Consider the following 21,935-nt stretch of genomic DNA (forward strand, 5'->3'; position numbering starts at 1 on the left):
GCCCACCTGCAGCCTTTCGCCATCGCCATGGAAAGCTCTGTGCCAGCTGAGTCCATCCCCGGCCCTGACGTACAGAACTCACTGGCCCTTTCTCCCTAACTACCCATGGTTTCGTCCTCTGCAATCCTATCCTTGGGTCTGCTTCCACACACCCCCCCCCCCAAGGGGAACAGCGGGTCCTGAGAGGCGGGCGCCGTATCTCCCTCCTGTCTTCTGATCCATCAGTCTCCTCTTTCCCTTCTCCAATTATGAGAAGCTGGCATTTACCCTCTTGCCTCTGGCGGTCCTGAGTCTTCCTGTCCTTAATACATGGAATCAGGACAGTCCTCTTAAAAAGAAGAGAAAAAAAAAAAAGGTTCTGCAGCCACAGCTTTTCTCAGAGGGCTACCAAAATCACCAGCAGAGTCCATTACTCTGTCCCAGGCTAGCTGGGCTGCAGTTTACATCTTGGGCATTCTCAGTGTTGGGGGAATTTTAGTTCAGGGGGACTAGAACCAAGGGGAAGACGAGGAGGAGCTGGCCATAGCCCCAGGGCAGACTGGAAGCATGTGCTCCCCACTCCACCTTTATCAGCAGCACAGGGGGGCCTGGAGCCCACGGAGAAGCCAAGCCGGTGGAGCTGAGAGAGGATGCAGAGAGCAAGTGCGAGTCCCCCCGCCGGCCACTAGGTGTCCGCTCAGCTCCAGCAAGTCACCCTGCCCGCAGCTAGGACAGGGCTGATTCCCCTTCCATGTCTAGTGGGAGGGGCTGCCCCTAGTGGGCTCTGCTCACCTTTGCCAGTGACGGAGCCTGACACAGCTCAGCTTTGCAAGCCCGCACAGGAACACGGCACCAGCACCCAGGGGCTAGGCAACAATTCTGTATCTGCCAGGCCACATCCTTCAGCATGGAGAGCCAGCCGGAACCCTGCGCTCACAGCCCTGCCCCCCCGACCTCCCATCTTCACCTCCACGGCCCACAAAGCCCTGTGGGTCACCGGCTTCTGGGCACTATCCCCACCCCTCACCCAGCCTCAGGGAGGCTCTCCGGATGAGAGGCTCTGCTGGTCTGGCTTTAATGACTCGGGAAGGATCTGTATAATTGAGCACATTCATTTTATGCAGAAAGTTCTAACTGAAGTTCTTCCTGCGCTTGAAAACCGGCAAAGCCTCTTGGGGTTTCAGAACTTGAGGGACTGAGAACAGTGGGCCAGGCACCTGCACTCAGATTTCCAGCTGTGGCTGCTGGCAGCTCTGGAGCGCCGCTGCTGGCTCCTGGTTCGGAACTCCCCCAGGACCTCGCCACGATCCCCCTCTGTCCGATTGGGACTAGTAACGTGCTGTGCAAAATCCTTTTACCTTAAATAACACAAAGCCAGCTTCAGCCTAGTGCTGACAGCCAAAATCGCATGTTGACCAAATATTCAAAGCAACAAAACCAAATCAGACAAGATTTACTGCACTGCATGGCACAGAGCGGGAGTGTCTGGAATTTGCCCACACCTGTTGTCCCACTTTCCCTGAAGGTCAGCTTCCTGGCTGTAAGGACACAACCCAGCCGGACCCAGGTCACGCACAGCTCCTGCGTGGGAAGGGCCACCCCCCAGGTGACGGATAAGGCCCGCCCTCCCTCCCTGCATGGAAAGCAGTTTGCTGAACTTGCTTGTGTCTTGGAGAGAAGCCCTTGGCTCGCCCCCAGGCCAGACCGCGAGAGGGGCATTCCCAGGGCAGCAGCCACAGGGGATGCCCTCCAGAGCCAGCCCCTCAGAAGACCCCCGACATTAAAGATAGGCAGGGCTCCTGAAGCCCATCCTGCCCCCTACTCCCAAAGGGAGGGAAGGAGAGAGAGGAGATAGTTACACAGGGCTCCCCACGTCAGCTCATCAACGAGGGAGTAAAACTGGGAGCCCAGACAACACAATTAGCAGGAGGCCGTAACTACTGCTGCGCCATCTGCTGGCACCCCCACCAAGCAGAGCTTGCCCACCCCCGGGGTCCCTTACGGGTAATGGGCTTGGGTGTGGAGTGCCCGCCTACAGTAATGCTCTCTGTCCTCCTGGGTCTGTCTCTCATCAGCCCCCAGGCACAATTCAACCCTGAGCGCTGCCCGATTTACAAACACTGCCACCGCGTCCTCAAATCCCCCCATCCTCCACCCCGCTGCCCTCGCTCTGTCCAGGCCACCGCCACCCCCACGGCTCCGCAGACTTCTCCCGACTTCTCCCGCCTCAGCTCTCCTTTCCTCCGCTCTGTCTTCCACCCTGATGGCCAGAGGGCTCTTTAGAAAACATTGATCATGTCACCATGTGTTAAATATTTAACAAAACCTCCAGAATCCTACTGTAGACTCGATGTCCTGCAGGATGTCTTGCCCTCTCACCCCACATGCCCCTCCAATACCCCAGACTCTCTCCCACCACGATCCCCAGCATGGCTCCCCCCACTCTCTGCATGTGGCCGGAACAGTTTCCACTCAAACCATCCACTTCCCTTTGTCACGACCCCTCCCTGGTTCAAGACTCTGATGGAAACACTGCTTGTGTGTAGCTGGTTTTGTGGGTGAAGATTATAAAGTCAGAGGTTATTCATTAGGGGCGCCTGGGTGGCTCAGTCGGTTAAGCGTCTGCCTTCGGCTCAGGTCATGATCCCAGGGTTGTGGGATCCAGCCCCACACTGGGCTCCCTGCTCAGCGGGGAGACTGCTTCTCCCTCTGCCTCTGCCTGCTGCTCCCCCTGCTTGTGCTCTCTGTCTCTGACAACTAAATAAAAGCCTTAAAAAAAAAAGTTATTCATTAAAAAAATACTTATCTTTGTGGTCTTCTCCGTACACCATATAAAATGGTAGGAGGTGAGAAGGACATGGAAGCCTGAATAGAAACTTAGCATCTGGAATATCCGACAGGAAGTAAGACTGCAGTCAAGGCAAAGGGCCCCTCGTTCTGAGGCCCACGCTCGTGCTGGGAGGGGTGGCTCTGACTGCTGGGTCCATACCCAGGCTTCTGGGGAAGGGGGCACCTCTGTGTGTCCACTGCAGTCGAGCGAGTCGATAAAATGCTGATGCCCTGCAGGCCAGGGGGCTCTGTTCCTCAGGGCCTAAATCAAGACTGAACGAGGAGCCCGGATGAGTACCCATCGCTGGGAGCCCAGAGCGCTGTGCTGACAGGTGCAGCCGCCCTCGGGTTCCAGGTGAAGAGACCTGGAGAGGAAGGTGCAGAGCGGAGAGCGGCTGCTGGAGAACCCACGGGCCAGCCAGGCCTCCGCTCTCTGTTCAGGCCTCTGGGCCCTGGCAGAGCAGTGTCCCTCAGAGCAACAGAACAGCACCCCAGAGGGGGCTGGAGAACCGACACAGACACCTGGCTGACGCCTGCCCAGCCTGCAGCTCTCAGCCAAGCACACCCTGGGCTGTTGATCCCCAAGTGAAGGAGGGCTCCATGTCCAAAGGAGGCGTTCTCTTTCCCAGGTGAAAGAACACCAGACCACAGAGATCACGGGAATGAACTCTCCTCCTCAGGTTCTGGGTCTGCCCCCAGAGACGACAGGGCACCCATACGGGGCCAGGGTCTGACGGGACCATGCACTAGGCTCGGCTTAATGCAAACCGCCTAGAGAGCCCCAGCGTCTCAGTGGGTGACAGAGCCCCCAGACGGCGCACAGGCCGCGGCATCAGGCACGCATGCAGCGTTCTTACGGGCCGGAACCACAAGCTCTTTAGATCTGGCTCTGGGAGAGAGCAATCCGTTTATACCAGAGGGGTTATCTAAATGGGAAGTCCACTTCTGGGGACCAGGTGGGAGCCCGCACAACAATGGGACAGAAACGTGAGAGAGGAGGTTCTGATTCCGCGTTAGGGGCTGGTTTCCGCAGTGAACGTGGCACCCAGCACCGTGGCCGGCACACAAGAGCCCCGTACAACCTGGCTGGCCCCGGGCTCCTGCAGCACCGTGCTGTGACAGCAGCAAACCCAGGAGCTGATGCGGGCCGGCTCCTGCCTTCCCCCAGCCTGCCGCGGGTTCACCCAGGAGCTTGAGAAGCCAGGCTGGGCCTCCCATTGCCTGAAAGCAGAGCACGGAAGAGGACGGCCCAGTCCCAGTGGTCGATCCCTTTACTCTCTTAAACACCTTTTGCTGCTTAAAAAGCTTTGGTTTCCTATGGGCAATGGCCTCCACAGCCCCGGGCAGCCCTGCCTTGCAAGGAGGCCACCAGCAGGCGCTGCTGGAAGTGGCATTTGAGGAAGGTTGGAAGCTGTCCATCTCCTCTGGACCCTGTGATGCTGTGTCCTGGCCTCTTGGTTTAGCCATGGAGGCAACACCAAACCTCAGCGTGCACCTCATAGACTGAGGCACTGGTGTAATTATGACTTCCTGGACCCCACCTCCAACTCCCAGAATCAGAATCTTCAGGGGGTCAGGCTCTGGAATCCGTATTTTTAACAAACACCACAGGCTGGGGCACCCCGACCCACCCTGTTAAGAGGGCAGAGTGGAGGTGATTCATGAAATTTATTAAATTCCCGGGGTACAAGTCATCTGCCCTGATATGGGAACCCTGAGAATCATTAAACAGCCTGAGGAGGGGAGAATAGTGAGGAACAGATTTCCAATTGTTGAGCTCTTCTGCAGGACCAGCAACTGAATAGCATCTTCCCTCACTGTGAGTTTAGCCCCCCAGAGATCAGGCACACTGGCCTTACTCACCATCTGTTATGAGTGCTCTGCTGGTCAGAACCTTCCCCAGCATAAACTTCAACACAGCCAGGATGCTGCAAAGGATCCCACTTAAAATGGAGACGCTGAATAGGAAATCATCCTGGAAGAAAAAGTTCCAGATTTCAACAGTTCACCTCCTGTTAGAACAGATTATCTGCAAACCACTTGCCTTAAAGATCAGCTTTGTTCCCTGAACAAATAATCAGTTGGGTATGCTGCCACCAGGCGAGAGTATCTTGCTTGATCTCATTGGTTAGTTACCTGTGTCACTGGAATTGGAAAAGATAATCAAAAACAGATAATCCAGATTTATATTCCCTTAGACACTAAGTATTTCTTTTCCTGTAGGAGATTCGCCTTCACTCTTCTGCCAAAATGTTCGGCAATCACTGATCAATAACGTGATTGGATGGAATGCTAAAAACAGAGCATGCTATGTGTAGTTTTTCATAAATAATTTAAAAAGCAGCTGGAGAATATGGGAACATGTAAGTACACCACTGGACTAAGAACACTTCAACACAGAGCCTATTCAATTGGCCACAGGGTCAGTTATGGCTGAAGCTACTTAATAACCATGTTGTTTCCGTAAATTCACACAAGGCAATTAGAAGGTTCAAATATACCCTTCAAGGTGTAGAAAAGTCATCTAAAAATAAAGCCTGCTATTGACGTTATCTTAGCACTTCCTATCAGTTTTTACATTAACTTTGCAAGCAAATGAATGAGTCACACACGCAAAAGCCAGCACCACCATCTCATGGCATTGGGGCCCCCCAGGCTCCTCAACTTGGAGCTCCCCTGCATCGCTCCCATGAGACACAGCCTCCAGATTCTCTCCAATATTAAAATGCAACTTACAGCAGAAATCTGATAAAGCATCACATATACAAAAGAAGTAAGATTCCTTAAGCATCTTACTACCCAAATTCACTAACCTAGTGCCAGAAAGCTGGGAAGAAAGAAGACAGCCTGTTTTTCTGGCTTCAAAACTAAACATAATCATTTGAAAAATCCCCTCCCCGGAAACAAGATATCTGCAAGGCAGCAGAGCATCTCCCCCAGAATACTGATCAATGGTGGTTGGTCTTAACATATGTCCCCAGATCTTTTGCTAATCCTTCTTCTAGGAGGTGCAGCTGAATTCCCTCCTCCCTGAGTGCGGGCTGGGATGGTGACGAGTATCTAACAAGTAGGGTATGGAAAGGGGAAAACAGTGGCTTCGCAGGGGAGAAGGCTGGCAAGGAATCTAAGCCACGTGATCAAGATGAACAAGGCCATTAATGAGTTAGGCCAATAGCATGTGCTCCCTGATAGGACGTGACGGGACAAGGACAGGTCTTGGTGTTCTACCCCAAGATCCATAACCTCAGCTGAATCTTAAAAAAACACCAAATGAACTCACATGGAAGGACAGTCTACGAAATATCTGAGCACTACTCTTCACACACGTCAAGGTCACGAAAGACAAGGAACAACCAAGAAACTGTCGCAGACTGCAACCTATGGAGACAGAGGACTAAATGCAACATGGTGTCCTGGACTGGATCCTGGAGCGGAAAAAGGATATTAAGTGGAAAAGCTGGGAAAACTGGAAAGGAGCCTGGAGTTTTGGAGTTTGGGCAAATGTGCCCTGGTTATCTATGTGAGATGTGAACGTTAGAGGCGGCTGGATGAAGGATATACGGGAATTCTCTGTGACATCTTTGTGACTCTTCTATAAATCTAAAATTATTTCAAATTTTAAAGTTCTTTAAAATGGTCACCTCACTGAATTTATTATTATTATATTATTATTATTTTTCACCTCCTCAAATTATCAGTAAAGACGATGCCAAACCTAGCCTCGTGGCAGATCCCAAGTCCCTGCTGTGCATGAGGTGACAAAGCAGGGTCCACGAGGGGCAGGGGTGAGGGTTGGCTAGGGTCTCCAAATCACAACTCCTTTTGTGCAGGGACTCAGTCTAATCGTGGGGGTTGGCACCCACAGGACATAATGCAACATATCGACACAGACCCAGTTGCTGACAGGATTCAGAAAGCCTAAGCTGGGAGACTGACACAGTCAGGCACTTTGAGACCCCACATTCAGAGGCTGAATTCTCGCTTTGCTCACCCCCCGTACCTGAAGCCTGATTCCATCCGATCTGTTGGCAAAGCCTTCATCCCTAATTCCCAGATGTAGAGAACATCTGTGTTCACCCCATCTAAGTCCCAAGAAGCTGGGCATCTTGAGACGAGCCACTATGGCTTTAGCAGTCCTCTCCCAGGTCTGCTGGACGGGAGGCTTGGCTGAAAGGCAGCGAGGCACCAGCAGACCTTTGCTCGCATGTGGACTCCATTGCTTCCTGGGGAAACAGACCCGAGCGTTCGCATCTCAATTCTCTCTTCCACAGGGGGGAGGGCGATACCTGCAGCCCCCCGCAAGCAAATAATGTGCGGTCCGTGGAGCAATTCGTGGTAAAGGGCCCAAGCACATGATCCACACACTAACTCATTCCACCACGCAGCCTTGCTCAGTGCTGAGGGCGAGCCCCAAAGTATGCTAAGCACTCCTATAAAAGAAACGTAGGGAACTGATTACCTAGAACAAGTATGCATGGTGACTGTAAAGAAATCTGACCACTACGAGTGGGACCGCAGTGGCTCACTGAGGCTTCTGCTTCAGATCGCCCGTGCCACTGAGGCTACACCAGTGGGGTCAAATGCAGCTCCAGTCCATCTCCAGGGTCCGCGTTGTCCTTGCTCTGCTTCGCCCTATGCCCCCATCTCCCTCCTTCCAGGTGCCCTGCTGACTTCAGGGACAACAGCCCCACCGGCCTGTAAAGTCTCATCCCTGCACCGAACAATAAAGCCCATTCCGTACCATTCAGAGCGCTTCCCGTTCTCTGCTTGAACCCGAATTCCACTTCAGAAGGATCTTCAGAGTGCTTACAGCAGGCTCCGGCTGCTGAAGGTCATCAAGACCTGACTGCTGGGTGACGTGCGAGCTGGACCAGGCACTTGGGGGCTCCCCATCCCCCCCATCCTTGGAATGTGAGTCCCACTTGCCCTCCGCACTCCCAGAAGCTGCCCCAAGGACGCAGCCTCGAGAGATGTGGTGCTGGGGCTCCCTGGACTGGGTCTGCGACTGAACCCAGGTGGGACCTCTGAATAAATGCTCGAGCCTGGGTGGCCAGGATCGTGGGAATCTACTCATCTCATGGCCACCCCACGGCAAGCCTCATGAGTAAGTTCACTTGCTTATAAAACCTACCCCCAACAGTCTGCAGGGGTCTTCCTCTGTCTTCCATCACCTCCTGCCCTCCACATATGGGGGCCAGTTTCAGATCACAGCTGGGAAGCCCCGAGGAGCTTGTGAACTAACGATTGGTAAGCCAGCCAGGAAGGAGGCATCCGCAGGAGTTGGCCATCAATCTCTATGTGGGGAGGAGTGGCCCATCTCTTAGATGCTTGTGGACTATTCTGTGACAGCAGGGGTGAGGCTTTAGTGCACCTGTGTGAGGCACAGCGCCCAGCGCACTGCAGCACCAAAAAGAAACAAAGGGCCACGGTGGGCTGGCCTCTACTGTGGGCAGCTCAGCTGGCCACCGATGCCCCCCACTCCCCAGAGGCTGCAGCTCGGGTTACAGAGTTGGAGGAAGAGCTGAGGATACAGGATGTATGGGTGTCCACTACTCTGCCGGCTCCAGGGCTGGCCGACAAGGTGGGAGGGCAGGAGCATCAGCTGGAGAACTTAGCGTGCCCTTCTGCGACGCTAGGAAGGTGCAAGAGATCTTGGATGAAGATCTGGGCACCTGTGACAACGTCTGGTTAGGATGCTTAGCAGTGGGATCTCTGGGAAACTGAGGAGAATGAAGAGGAGGATTTGGTGGTGATTGGTGAGGAAACAGACCAAGGAGCCCCATGCCACCAACCTTTAATAGAAGGGAAATTTTTAAAGAGCAATTAAACAAAACCCTCCCAGGAGAAAAGGTGCTTTCTTTCTCTGTGCCTTTAAGTTGTGCATCTTATGATGCCTTTGAAACGTAAGCACCCTGGGAAATAACCACAAGACTACCCACAGAGACTAAGGAGGAAAAGGCGGAAAGAGGGCTATTAGATGCAGACTGCTAGAGGGGCTTCTTGGCCCAAAATCTAGTCCTCAGCCTCCATAAGTTTACTCATCAAGGGCTCAAGTTTGAGAATGCAAGGTACGGGGTCTCGAATGCGTGCCCGTGTGTCACTTATGTCTGCGGGTCTACGTTACGTGTGTGAAGTGCTTTTATGCCACCGGGGGCATCGCCAAAGTTACTCTGTAAAAGAGCCCTATTTACTTAACTTAAGGAAAAGAAGCTTTAATATCAAACATGTTCTTCTGTAAAACTAAAACATAATTTTTTTTCATCTGCTAAAAGGACAACGTTTTCTTGGACTATTGGTCTTCTTTTCGAGGAGATTGTGAAAGGTTTTTCTTTACCTTTTAAGCCATCTGCCAAGAAAACAAAAGATTCTGTGTTTTGTCAAAATAATTTCCTCTGCTTCATGTTATCTTTATCAGGCCTCTGATTACTTAACAAAACTGAGTATCTATTAGAAGAGGTATGTTTTTCACGACTATGTAACTTTCTGTATTTGCCTTTGAAGTCTTTAATTATCACTTTGGTTAAATGGATAATGAAGTACTGTTTCACGGTGACCTGTGATCCTATTTAATCACGTGTTTTTAAATCTTTGGGTAGTTTTGACAAGCTTCCCAAAAATCAAATTTTCAATGAAGTCTTAACTATGAAGTAACTTTGGGATTTTCCAGAGTCCCCAGAATATCTCAAAAGATGTGTTCTCTCTCCTTATGAAAGGAAGATGTTGAACTAATTAGGCTTATTTGGTAGGTTAAATTTCATGGGAAGCGTTGTCAAATATGAATGATGCTAAACTTTCCTTAGGGCATATTTATTTGAAATTCCTAAAAACCTGGTAAGTCCTGGTAAAATGCTATTAGTCGTAATTTTAAAATGTATGTCACAGAAATAACCAAATTTTTTTGTTAATTACATTATAATGAACTCTCTTCAAATCTTTAACCATGGCCATTTTTAAGTCTTTTGTCATTTACAGACAGTTACTCTTTTATTCTGATGCTTTGGCCAAAAGTGTTCCTGCAAGAGTGCGTCATCGTCAAGGAGATTCACGGAAAAGATTTTGATTAGTAAAGGCTTCTGATAACTAAGATCAACTTGCCTTCGTGTGGAAGGGACAATAATGAACATTTCAGTATCCCCCAGGCCACCCGCGTAGCCCCACAATATGTCATGGCCCTGTGCTCGTGTCTTCCTTCCCCACGTCAGTAAAATGGGCCCATGACATCAGTGATAAATGTTAACATGTGAAGACTGCCTTTGCTGCAGGACACTGTGCAGGCTTTGCTGGAATAGCTGCAAGAGGGAAAAAGTGGGCAGTGAACCCACACAAAATTCAAGGCCAAGTTGCTGCAATAAGGTTTAGGGAGTTGTTTGGTCAGAATAGATGCTCGTTGCCCCCAAAAGCTGTGATTAATAAGCTGCAAGCCTCTTCATCCCTTCGGGGTGTGAACGAGCTGGAAACCTTGGTGGAGATTTGGGTTTTTAGAGGACTCATAATCCCACCTGGCACCATGCCCCGGTCTCTTCTGCCACTGGTAAAGAAAGGGCACATTTGGGGCTGGGGATCAGAGCAGCAAGCCACCTTTGAGAAGGCAAGAATAGTAATGAGGCTGATGAAAGCTCTGGGCATCTCCCGAAGAGGGCTACCATTTGAGTTAGATGTGTCTGTGACTCCGGAAGGTAGGAGTCAGACCCTGTGGCAGAGACAACAAAGGAGAGAGTGCCCCTAGGATTCCGGCCCAGCTCGGGAAGGGGACAAAACCTGATATACCCACAGGGCAACAGCTCCTAGCACGTGCACAGCATTCCTCCAGATGGAACCCCTTGGGAAGGAAGGAACCACAGCAGCCACAAGACGGCTGAGAGCTGTTCGTGAGCGCTAGCTGTTAACCGGTGGCATTGACAGTGGGCTGTCCTAAAGAAATTAACCCTACACTTAGACAATGAGAAGCCAAGGGATGGATGATTCACAGGTGGGTCCTTGTGGGGTCAGGATGTGTGGAGGGACGTTTGGGTCTGCCTGCAAGAGCCTGAGGCAGTAAACCATTGGATACCCCTGGCAATCAAGAAGCTGATGCCCTGGAAAAAAAATTTTTTTAAAAAGCTGATGCCTTACTTCGGAACAAGGTCCAGCAACTGACCCTTGAATAGGTACAGAAGACTGGGTATAGAGAGTGGCCCCCACAATGCCCAGATGAGATGGCATATTGCCAAGGATGCCAAACTGCACTTGAAATACAGCGACTTGGTTAATGCTCCAAGCGTGTCCTACGTGTTCTAAACACCCAAGGCAACCGCCAAAGGAGTCCAAAGCCGATCACCAGAGCTCCCAGCTGGTGAGGGTGGCAAACTGATTATATTGGTCCCCTCCCTCTGAGTGAGGGTTCTAAATAGGCCCTGGCTTGTGTGGACACTGAACCTGCCCTAAGCTTTCCCAGGTCACCGTGCAAACCAAGCTGTCACCATTAGGGGATTTAAAAAGCCAAGTATGGATACCCTTGCTGAATAAACAGTGATGGGGGTCACATTTCGAAGGTCATGATGTGCAAGACCAGGCAAAAGAACACGACATGGAATGTAGGTTACATCTCCCCTATAACCCAAAAGCAGCAGGGCTGGTAGAAGGGGAAAAATAGACTATTAAAGCAGCGGATTAAATTGCTAACAAGTAAAACCACCTTGACGGGTGGACGGAAGTACTGTCCCAGGCTTTCGACATTTGAAAGATCAACCAGGAGGGTCTGTGGCCCCACATGCCAGACCCAGGATCCCTGCCGAGGCCCCTAGTATCATCAACGTATGGAAGCTTCAGTCAACAGCCAATGCCCTGACTCTCACTGTGGATCAATACACTGGGCTGCTGAGAACACCAAGCCCCATCACACCAGGGAAAGGAGCTATCTACTGGAATTTGCAATGGGATGTCCTGCCAAGATGGGTGAATTACTTCAAACTGCTGCATAAGGGGGAATTAATCTCCACTGGGATCCCATTGCCCTCATGCACACTGGACCTGCTGAAATGCACTAGGAATGAACACGTGCCACTGAAAGGGGCGAGAAAGTGGGGGTCCTGGCCTGCCATATCCTGACCCTGGTCCACCCACCTCCTCAGGCCTGACAGTGCTGCCTCCCCCGGCCAACACACATGGTATGTACAACCAGGGCCAGTTTTCATTTTGTGTTTTTTTTAAGATTTATTTATGTTAGAGAGAGACAGAGCACAACCAGAAGGGGCAGAGGGAGAGTGAGAGAGTCTCAAGAGGAATCTGCACTGAGCACAGAGCCCAATGTGGGGCTCGATCTCACAACCCTGAGATCACGACCCAAGCAGAAATGAAGAGTCGAGCGCTTAACCAACTGCACCACCCAGGCACCCCAACTAGGTCAAGTTTCTAAAGTTGCCAACCTCCCTATCCTCAAAGCCAGATGGGCATTTTTTTGTTTCCCCCTGGTACAATCATTTGACTGCCATCTTTGTTCCTTCTGTTGGCCTGGAGTAGGGTATAGCCACCCAGCAAGTCTTAAATGATAGCCAAAACACCTGTCCTTACTGAAATGTCTATGATGAGAAAGCTGTCCTCCAAATCGGATGGCCTTTGACACTATTACTGCACCATTATCCAAACAGAAGGTTCTCTGTTCCTACCTGATGTGTCTGCTAACGTGTCATCTTTATTAAATCACATGAGGGCACAAGTGAATACCCTGAGTGATCTGACCCCCAGCCTAGGGACTGACTACATCGTTTGGATCATGAGACTCCTGGTGGAAGAAGCTGTCACTGATTACGGGAATTACTCTCTGAATGTGCTTTTTCTCTTGCAAATGCATGCACGGCTGCAGTGGCATCTGCCCCCGTGCAGCCCAACAGCTGCCAAATGAGCCACCTCCACGCTAAGGAGACCCCTTGCTTGACCACTCAGGGAAAAAACTGTGGAACAGGGGGCATATAAGATTGTAACAGCTGGTCATGAGGGGTGAAATATTGGAGGAGGTCATCGAGAACACATGCCTGGGGGCACCTGGGTGGCTCAGTCGGTTGAGTGTCCAACTCTTGGTTTCAGCTCAGGTCCTGATCCCAGGGTCGTGGGATTGAGCCCGTGTTGGGCTCTGTGCTCAGTGGAGAGTCTGCTTAAGATTCTTTCTCTCCCTCCCCCTTTGCCCCTCCCCCCCCCTTGCTCTACAATAAATAAATCTTAAAAAAAAAAAAAGAGAGAAAGAGAGAGAGAATACATGACCACCAGTCGACCGGCAAACTGGACCTGAGCAACTGGAGGCTCCCCACTCCTTCCTCTGTCCTTGGAATGTGATCGCCACTTGCCCCCCACCCCGGTCCTAGAAAGTGCTCCAAGGATACAGCCTTGAGACAGAAATGTGGTGTTGAGGCTGGACTAGGTATGTGACTGAACCCAGTTATAACCTCTAGATCAACTTTTAAGGTTCTGGCAGGCAGAAATTACTCGTCTTGCAGCTGCCCAAGACAAGCTTTGTAAGTAAGTTCCTGTGCTTATTACACCTGCCACCTCCCAATCTGGAGTGGGCTGTCTCTCTTTGGTTTCTCTCTGCCCTCCACTTATGGGGGATGGTTTCAGATTCTACCTAGGAAGCTTCCAAGAGATTGAAACTAACACTGGCACAGCGTAAATGCTATATTTAAATGTGGAGAAGCTGATATGCAAAACTCAGGCTTTTCCCGTCCGTGGAATTATTTCTACCAACCGCCCCCGGCTTCCAGGACCAGCTCTGAAGAACAGCTGCCTTCCTGCAGAGACTGTGGCCATCTCAAAGCCTCACCCAGACCGAGGAGGCTGGGCTCACTATTGCTGCGCTGGTCTGCCTCAGAAGAAAGGTAAACCCGCCGAAGAACGCACGAAGGACCGAGGCTAGCACAGGCCTGCCAACTCTCTCTCCCAAAGCCAGCTTTCGACATCCTAGAAGTCCTCTGTAATTTCCCCACCCAAGCCCACCTGGCTCTCCTCTCTCTACGGAATGTCACAGAGACGTAGTCATCAGCTCGAGACGTCATCGGTCCCTGCTATGGACTGTTTGTGTTCCCCAAAAATGCATATGCTGAGCCCCTAACCCCAACGCAATGCTTCTGAGATGAGGTCTCTGGGAGGTAATAAGGGTTAGACGAGGTCATGAGGGGGCCCTCATGATGGGATCTGTGCCTTTCTAAGAAGGGGAAGACATTTCTCTCATGCTCTCTACCTGCATCCCCTGAGGAAGGGCCAAGTGAGCTACTAGTGAGAAGGCAGCAGTCTATAACCCAAGGAGAGATCCCTCACCGAATACTGCTCCTGTTGGCACCTTGACGTTGGAGTTCGAATCTCCAGAAACCCATGAAAAATAAATCCCTGTTGTTTAAGCCGCCAAATCTAAGGTCTTTTGTTATAGCATCCCAAGCTGACTGAGACAGTCCTGAATATAATTAAAAAAGGAGTTTCGAGAGAATTCCTTCCCGAGGATCAGGACGCCAGAGCAGATAGGGCTCCCGATGAGAAACAGCAACGCCAGCAGGCAGGTACCACCGCCGGCTTCAAAACCGTGCGGCACACCGGCGATGTCTCGGTTAATTCCCGTCGCCCAGCCAAGCGGGGACCTGCAGAGGAGAAACAGACGCACAGAGGCTGACTTGCCCAGGGTCACTCAGCTCATGGCGGGACCCGGATTTGTTCCCAGCTGCACAACGTACCAGACTGCCTCCCCTAGAGTCCCCATAAGTATCTCTCATGTTACTGAAACCGACTCTGTAAAAACAGTGACAGCCTTCTCCCGGTTAGGTATTCAGTCTTCCCTGTTAACAGCACTGGGCCCCCATGACTTTGCACAACTCAGTCTTTACTTAATAGACAGAAGGTCAGAGCAAAAAGGTTCAAAAAAATCAGCCACTCACTCAGAAGCCAAGGACAAATATGAATTAGAGGCAAGTGATACGTAGATTATACCCATGCCGGCAACTTTCTTTATGACCTTGTACCAGTGCAGTCCTTTTATAACCTTTCATAACCAAAGCTACAAACCACTGATATACCTGACGACACCAAAATTAAAACATATGCAGGGGATAGGTTATATACAAACTAGGAAAAACTATTATCACAAAGGGTTCACTTCCCTGACATATAAAGAGCTCTTAGAAACCTCTGAGAAAAAAGCCAAAAAAACTGACAGAAAAATCGGCAAAGGAACATTAGAAAATAATGAATTTTTTAAAAGATTTTATTTATTTGCAAGAAAGCAAGCAAGAGTGGGGAGAAAGGGAGAAACAGACTCCCCACTGAGCAGGGAGCCCGACGCGGGGCTCGGTCCCAGGACCCTGAGATCGTGATCTGAGCCGAAGGCAGCTGCTTAACCGACTGAGCCACCCAGGTGCCCCAATAATGAATTTTAAACATATGAAAGACACTTAAACTCCTAAAAGAAATAAAACCAAAACTACACAGAGATATCATCTTTACCTAACCAAAAGGATTATTAAAAACTTTTGCTACTTGAAAGACACTATCAAGAAAATGAAAGAAAAATTATTCATAAACATATTTGTTAAGGATTTGCATCCAGAATATATTAAGAATTTCTACAACTCCATAAGAAAACAGATGACTCATTGTTTTTTAAACAAGCAGATTTGAACAAACATTTCACCAAACAAGATACATGACTAGCAAATAAGCACAGGAAAAGCACGTCATCAGTCAACAGGGAAATATCAAAACCACTATGAGATACTCCTACATACACATTAGAATCAGTAAAATTAAAGAGATGAGACCAACTGTGGTGAGGATGTGGAGTGACCAGAGCTCTCATATACTGCTAGTAGGACTATTTATCTATCACTTTGTAAAAACAGATCAGCCATTCCTTATAAATGTCGACAGACCATAGGACTCAGCACTTCATTGGTATTTACCAAGAGAAGCAAAAGCTTCTGTCCACACAGAAACCTGTACACCGCTGTTCTAAGCTACTATTTTCATATGTCGAAAAAAACTGAAAACAACCCAAATGTCCAAAAACTGGCGAATAGAAAAACTGTGATGTAGCCTTACAGTGGAATACTACTCAGCAGTGAAAAAGACTCAACGGCCAACAGGTTCAGCAAGAGCATGACTGCCCTGCAAAGCCCTTATTATGCTAAGTGAAAGAAAGACACAAGAGATTAAATAATTTATTATTTCACTTATATCACATTTCAGAAAAGGAAAATTATGCTGACGGAAAGCAGATCAATGGTTAGGGAGGAGGGGTAATTAATGACTTCAAAAGTGCAGAAGGGAAATTTTTAGATGGACAAAATACTCTATATTTTCGTAGTGTTGGTAGTTCCATGACCATAGCATCAAGGAGCGCCTGAGGCTCAGTCAGTTAAGTGTCTGACTCTTGGTTTCAGCTCAGGTCATGGTCTCAGGGTTCTGAGATCGAGCCCCTCATCATGCTCCACACTCTGCGTGGAATCTGCTTGTCCCTCTCCCTCTGCTCTTCTACCCGCCCCCCCCGGCTTGTTCTCTCCAATAAATAAATAAAATCTTTTTTAAAAAAATTCATCAAATTGTACAGGTCGATTTTACTGTATGTACACTGTATTTCAATAAAACTAATTTTTTAAAAGAAGTAATTTATCTCAGAGATCCTTAGGTGACAATTACTAATATTTACATGATTCAGCTTATATGCACATTATTATAACACAACGTCCGTTATCATAATGTGAGGCCGAAGATGGAGATCAAAGCACAGTCGTTATAAAGATTGCATCAGAGGCTTAGAGAGGTCAGGGGTAGGACATGGGCCCAAAGGGTCTGACTTCAAGTCTCGTGAATTTCCTACCGATGTATTTGCACTGTCGGAGCGAGTCAACACTCCTTTCTATAGACTTATCTCAAGTGTTTCCTCCTCCCGTAAGTATTTCCTGACAACTCATACTCCATGAACTGACACTTGCACTCCACGCCCCCTCGCTCTGGACCAGCTTCACATGTGCCTCGCGACACGGCCTTGCACTGGTTTCCTACATTCCTTCTCTCTCCTAGGAGCTCACCCAGAGGAGAGATCCTTTCTCATGCACCTGAGTATTCATCCTTGCGGCAATAAAAACTGTTTGTGATATGACCCCACACCGATCAGAACGGCTAGTATCAAAAAGGCAGGAAAGCAAGTGTTGGCAGGGATGTGGAGAAAAAGGAACCCTCATGCACTGTGGGTGGGAGTGCAGACGGGGGCAGCCACCGTGGGAAATGGAGGCTCCTCAAAATATCAAAAATACAGCTACCCATGATCCAGTAATTCCACTACTGGGTATTTACCCAAAGGAAATAAAAACACTAATTCAAAAAGATACATGCACCCCTGTGTTTATTTCAGCATTATTTACAATAGCCGAGACATGGAAGCAGGCTAGGTGTCCACTGATAGATGAATGGATGAAGAAGGTGCGGTGTAGATACTGGGATATAACGGACTTTACACATACAGTGGTATATATATACTGGGATATAACGGACTTTACACATACAGTGGTATATATATACTGGGATATAACGGACTTTATACATACAGTGGTATATATATACTGGGATATAACGGACTTTACACATACAGTGGTATATATATACTGGGATATAATGGACTTTACACATACAGTGGTATATATATATACTGGGATATAACGGACTTTATACATACAGTGGTATATATATACTGGGATATAACGGACTTTATACATACAGTGGTATATATATACTGGGATATAACGGACTTTATACATGCAGTGGTATATATATACTGGGATATAACGGACTTTATACATACAGTGGTATATATATACTGGGATATAACGGACTTTATACATACAGTGGTATATATATACTGGGATATAACGGACTTTATACATACAGTGGTATATATATACTGGGATATAACGGACTTTATACATACAGTGATATATATATACTGGGATATAACGGACTTTACACATACAGTGGTATATATATATACTGGGATATAACGGACTTTATACATGCAGTGGTATATATATACTGGGATATAACGGACTTTACACATACAGTGGTATATATATATACTGGGATATAACGGACTTTATACATGCAGTGGTATATATATACTGGGATATAACGGACTTTATACATACAGTGGTATATATATATATACTGGGATATAACGGACTTTATACATGCAGTGGTATATATATATACTGGGATATAACGGACTTTATACATACAGTGGTATATATATACTGGGATATAACGGACTTTACACATACAGTGGTATATATATATACTGGGATATAACGGACTTTATACATACAGTGGTATATATATATACTGGGATATAACGGACTTTATACATACAGTGGTATATATATACTGGGATATAACGGACTTTATACATACAGTGGTATATATATACTGGGATATAACGGACTTATACATACAGTGGTATATATATATACTGGGATATAACGGACTTTATACATGCAGTGGTATATATATATACTGGGATATAACGGACTTTATACATACAGTGGTATATATATACTGGGATATAACGGACTTTACACATACAGTGGTATATATATACTGGGATATAACGGACTTTATACATACAGTGGTATATATATACTGGGATATAATGCACAACTATGAAAAAGAGGGAAAGTCTGCCATTTGCAACAACACAGATGAACCTGGAGGGCATTATGCTATGTGAAATAAGACAGGGAAAGACAAATACTATATGATTTCACTTCTATGTGGAATGTACAAAACAAACAAACAATAATAGTAAGAAACAGACTCATAAATACAGAAGACAAATTAGTGGCTGCCAGAGGGAAGGGGAATGGGGAAGAATGGGCAAAATAGGTGAAGGGGATTATGAGGGACAACCTTCCGGTTATAAGACAAGTACGTCATCAGAATGAGAAGTACAGCACGGGGATACAGTCAATCATATTGTAGTGCTGTGTACAGTGACAGACCGTAGCGACGCTTACGGTAATGAGCATCTGTAACGTACGTAATTGTTGAATCATTATGTTGTACACCTGAAATTAATATCATATGTCAACTACGCTTCGGTTAAAAATTTAAAAACCATTTGTGATATGAACTACTATACTATACGGAGGCATGTCAAAATCATAATCAGCATAGCCTTTTACAAGCCATTTTATGGAAGACAGAGAAATGTTTATCCCATAGCCCCTGTCACCTTAGCCCTCCGTGAAAGGAGCAGAGCGTTAGAATCTTAACTCGGTAAAGGTATTCTGGGGCAGAGGGGGCACACAGAGGAGAGGCTTGGCTGACCTGTTCTCCGGTGATCAAACAGGATGCTGGAATATACCTGGGAATGGGGAGAAACGCCACGAGGGAGTGTTCTAGGGCACCAGCTCTTTCCCTGGACCGTTGGAGGGAAGCAGGACGCCACTGAGGGCAAGAATGAAATTCTGCAAAGCCGACCCTCACCCTCATGCTCCCAGAGGCCAGACAGAATGAGCTGGATCTGAACATATCCCTCTGTTCTCTGCCAGCCAGGGCTGTGGGACATAGAGGCATGATGGCAAGAACACTCCGCACGCCCGTCACCAGGGCTGCTGAGCTCCTCTCGCCCTGTGGGCAAGAGCCCATGATCCCCTAACCCAAACTTCAGGACAGCTTAGGAGAAGCTACCTCGGCCTGTCCTGAACATGACCTCTACCTTCCAAACCACATGTGACAAAGGCCAAGAGTCCATCTGAGCGGAGTGCTCCTTCAAGAGCTAGCAATGCCTCTGTAATCTTCAACTTCATTGATCCCCAAATGCGAAAAACCAACACCTTAAACTCAATGGAACAAATCACTCAAAGAGGAATCCCAAGAACCTGACAGACCGCTGGGGTACAAAAAGCTTTCCACCCCCAACTCACTGGTCTGCACCAAGACTAATCCTGTCTCATCTAAGAGACCCAAGCCACTGAGACACACCCTCAGCACCATCTCGGCCAGCCCCCCAATCTGGCCCACGACCAGACAAGAGAGAACATACCTTCTGTATACACATGAGGTGGTCTTAAAATCACAGAGCATTAGAACAGGAAAAGGACTTAGAGACCATCTAATCCACACTGCAGGTGGGGAAACTGAGGCTCAGAAGGAGCAGGTGGCTCCCCCAAAGACACCAGAGAAATAGCAGCAGAGCTCCAAGCTCCCAACCATGCTGTGCCTCTCCCTGGGCAGCTGGACACCATCAACCTCTTCCAATTCTCTAAGCCCAGGCTGGAATGCGGTAAAAGCCATACACCTAGTTTTAGGACTCAGAGCAATCAAGGGAGAGCCGATAAATCCTGATCTGGGGGGGGATCCTGCAGCTGATGTGTGATATCAGTTGTTGCACACCAGCTCAGGAGAACTTGATCTGCCAGCTCTGGATGCAGGGCAGCTCTTCTCCAGGAGAACACAGGACCCCTGCACTGCCCCCCACGGTCTGCTGACCGGGCAGATGAGAGTCACCATGACCCGCTGTACACTGATAAGACGAAGATCTTTTTCACCTCTTTGCAGTAGGCCAAACCCAACCACACCAACTGGATGAAGCTGACCCCTCTGCCCCCAGCTTTACCACTTTTCCCTTCTCTCCCTCTGCTCCAGCCACCCCAGTCTCTGCCCTTCTTCCCTAACATGTTGAACATGCTCCTACCACAGGACCTTTGCTCATGCTGCTCCCTCTCATTCCCTCACTTGCATAATATCTGTGCTCAAATATCACCTGCTCAGTGAGGTGGTCCTTGACTGTAATTGCTGTAATCCCATCCTTTTGTTTAAAACAGCACTTTTCACACTCAAACTCATGTGTGGCTATTTAAATTTAAAATTAACAAAACTGAAAACTCAGTTCCTGCTTTGACTAGCCACATTTCAAGCGCTTAAGAGCCACACATGGCTATTGGTTATCATGCTGGAGAGTGCAGACTTAGAACATTTCCATCATCACAGAAAGTTTAGTTGGATAGTACTGATTTGGAAACAAGCAGGTTATTATCTCTGAACTGGGATAAAGCAGTAAGTGGCTAGACGGAGGTCGAGACATGGGCAGGACAGGCACCAGAAAAGATTATGGTCCGGCAAATGGTCAAAAGAGGCAGTTAGGCAAAGCAATCAGCCCTGAGTTCGGGGGGGCGGGGGGAGGCCAAACAAACAAAAAAACCCCACAGGGCTAAAAGTCATTACGACTCGAAAAGGCACCTAGGGATTCATTTCGCTTGTTCTAATTACCATATACCTTTTTATTGAGGTATAATTAACATAGGATAAAAGGCACAGCTTTCAGCCATTTCACGTGATGAGTTCTGTCAGTGGTAACAGCCATTTAACCAAACCCAAAACAAAATGCAGAACATTTCCCTTACCCTGGAAGGTCCCTTTGCATCCCTTTTGCCACCCCTGAAACCGCTTTCGGGGTGCAGTCACCAGAGAGTAATTTCGTCTATTCATGACTCTTATATAAACAGAGCCACGTCTTCCTTGTCAACATACTGTGCTGGGGAAGCACCCGTGTGCTGCAGGTACCAAGAGTGTTTTGTACTGTCGGTGTCTAGTGACTGCTTTCACAGCCCTCCCCGCAAAACTTTTTTTTTTTTTTTTTTTTAAATAATTCACTCTAAACGCCTCCTGTTGACACCAGGCTTTTTCATTTAGGTTCCCAAGGAGATGGGCGGTTGACAATGCCAAGAGCAGGTGAAGAAACAGGAAGCCGGCAGGGTCTGATCCCCTCCCCTGACACAGGAGACCATCTGCCATCAAGAGAGCTGTACCAGCAGCTCAAAATACCAGCATAAAATGAGCACGGGTGGACAAACTGCTAGAACCATCTCTCCCAGCAGCCTCTGAAAAGGCCTGCCTGGTCACTGACCAAGATCTTGGCCGTCAGGATGGCACAACACAACCTTCCAACCCCTCAACTTGCGAGGCTCAAACAAGTACACCTGCTCTCCCTTTGTGTTCCCCCAAAATCCAGATGTTGTAGCCCTGATCCCCACTGTGATGGCACTGAGGGCTGGGGCCTTTAGGAAGTGACTGGGCCCAGAGGGTGATGTCCCCGTGAGCGGGATCAGCACCATCTGTAAGCA

General features: G+C 48.4%; 1 protein-coding gene across 1 annotated transcript in view; it reads right to left on the reverse strand.

Annotated features, from left to right (window-relative positions):
- TMEM163 (transmembrane protein 163) overlaps positions 1–21,935 on the reverse strand; it is a 218,142-nt gene that overhangs the window by 5,767 nt on the left and 190,440 nt on the right. The window contains exon 6 of the mRNA XM_026510112.4: positions 4,672–4,783. Coding sequence (XP_026365897.1) covers positions 4,672–4,783 — 112 coding nt within the window. The remainder of the gene's footprint in view (positions 1–4,671; positions 4,784–21,935) is intronic.

Source organism: Ursus arctos, unplaced genomic scaffold, assembly GCF_023065955.2.
Source record: "Ursus arctos isolate Adak ecotype North America unplaced genomic scaffold, UrsArc2.0 scaffold_1, whole genome shotgun sequence".
Lineage (NCBI taxonomy): Eukaryota > Metazoa > Chordata > Mammalia > Carnivora > Ursidae > Ursus > Ursus arctos.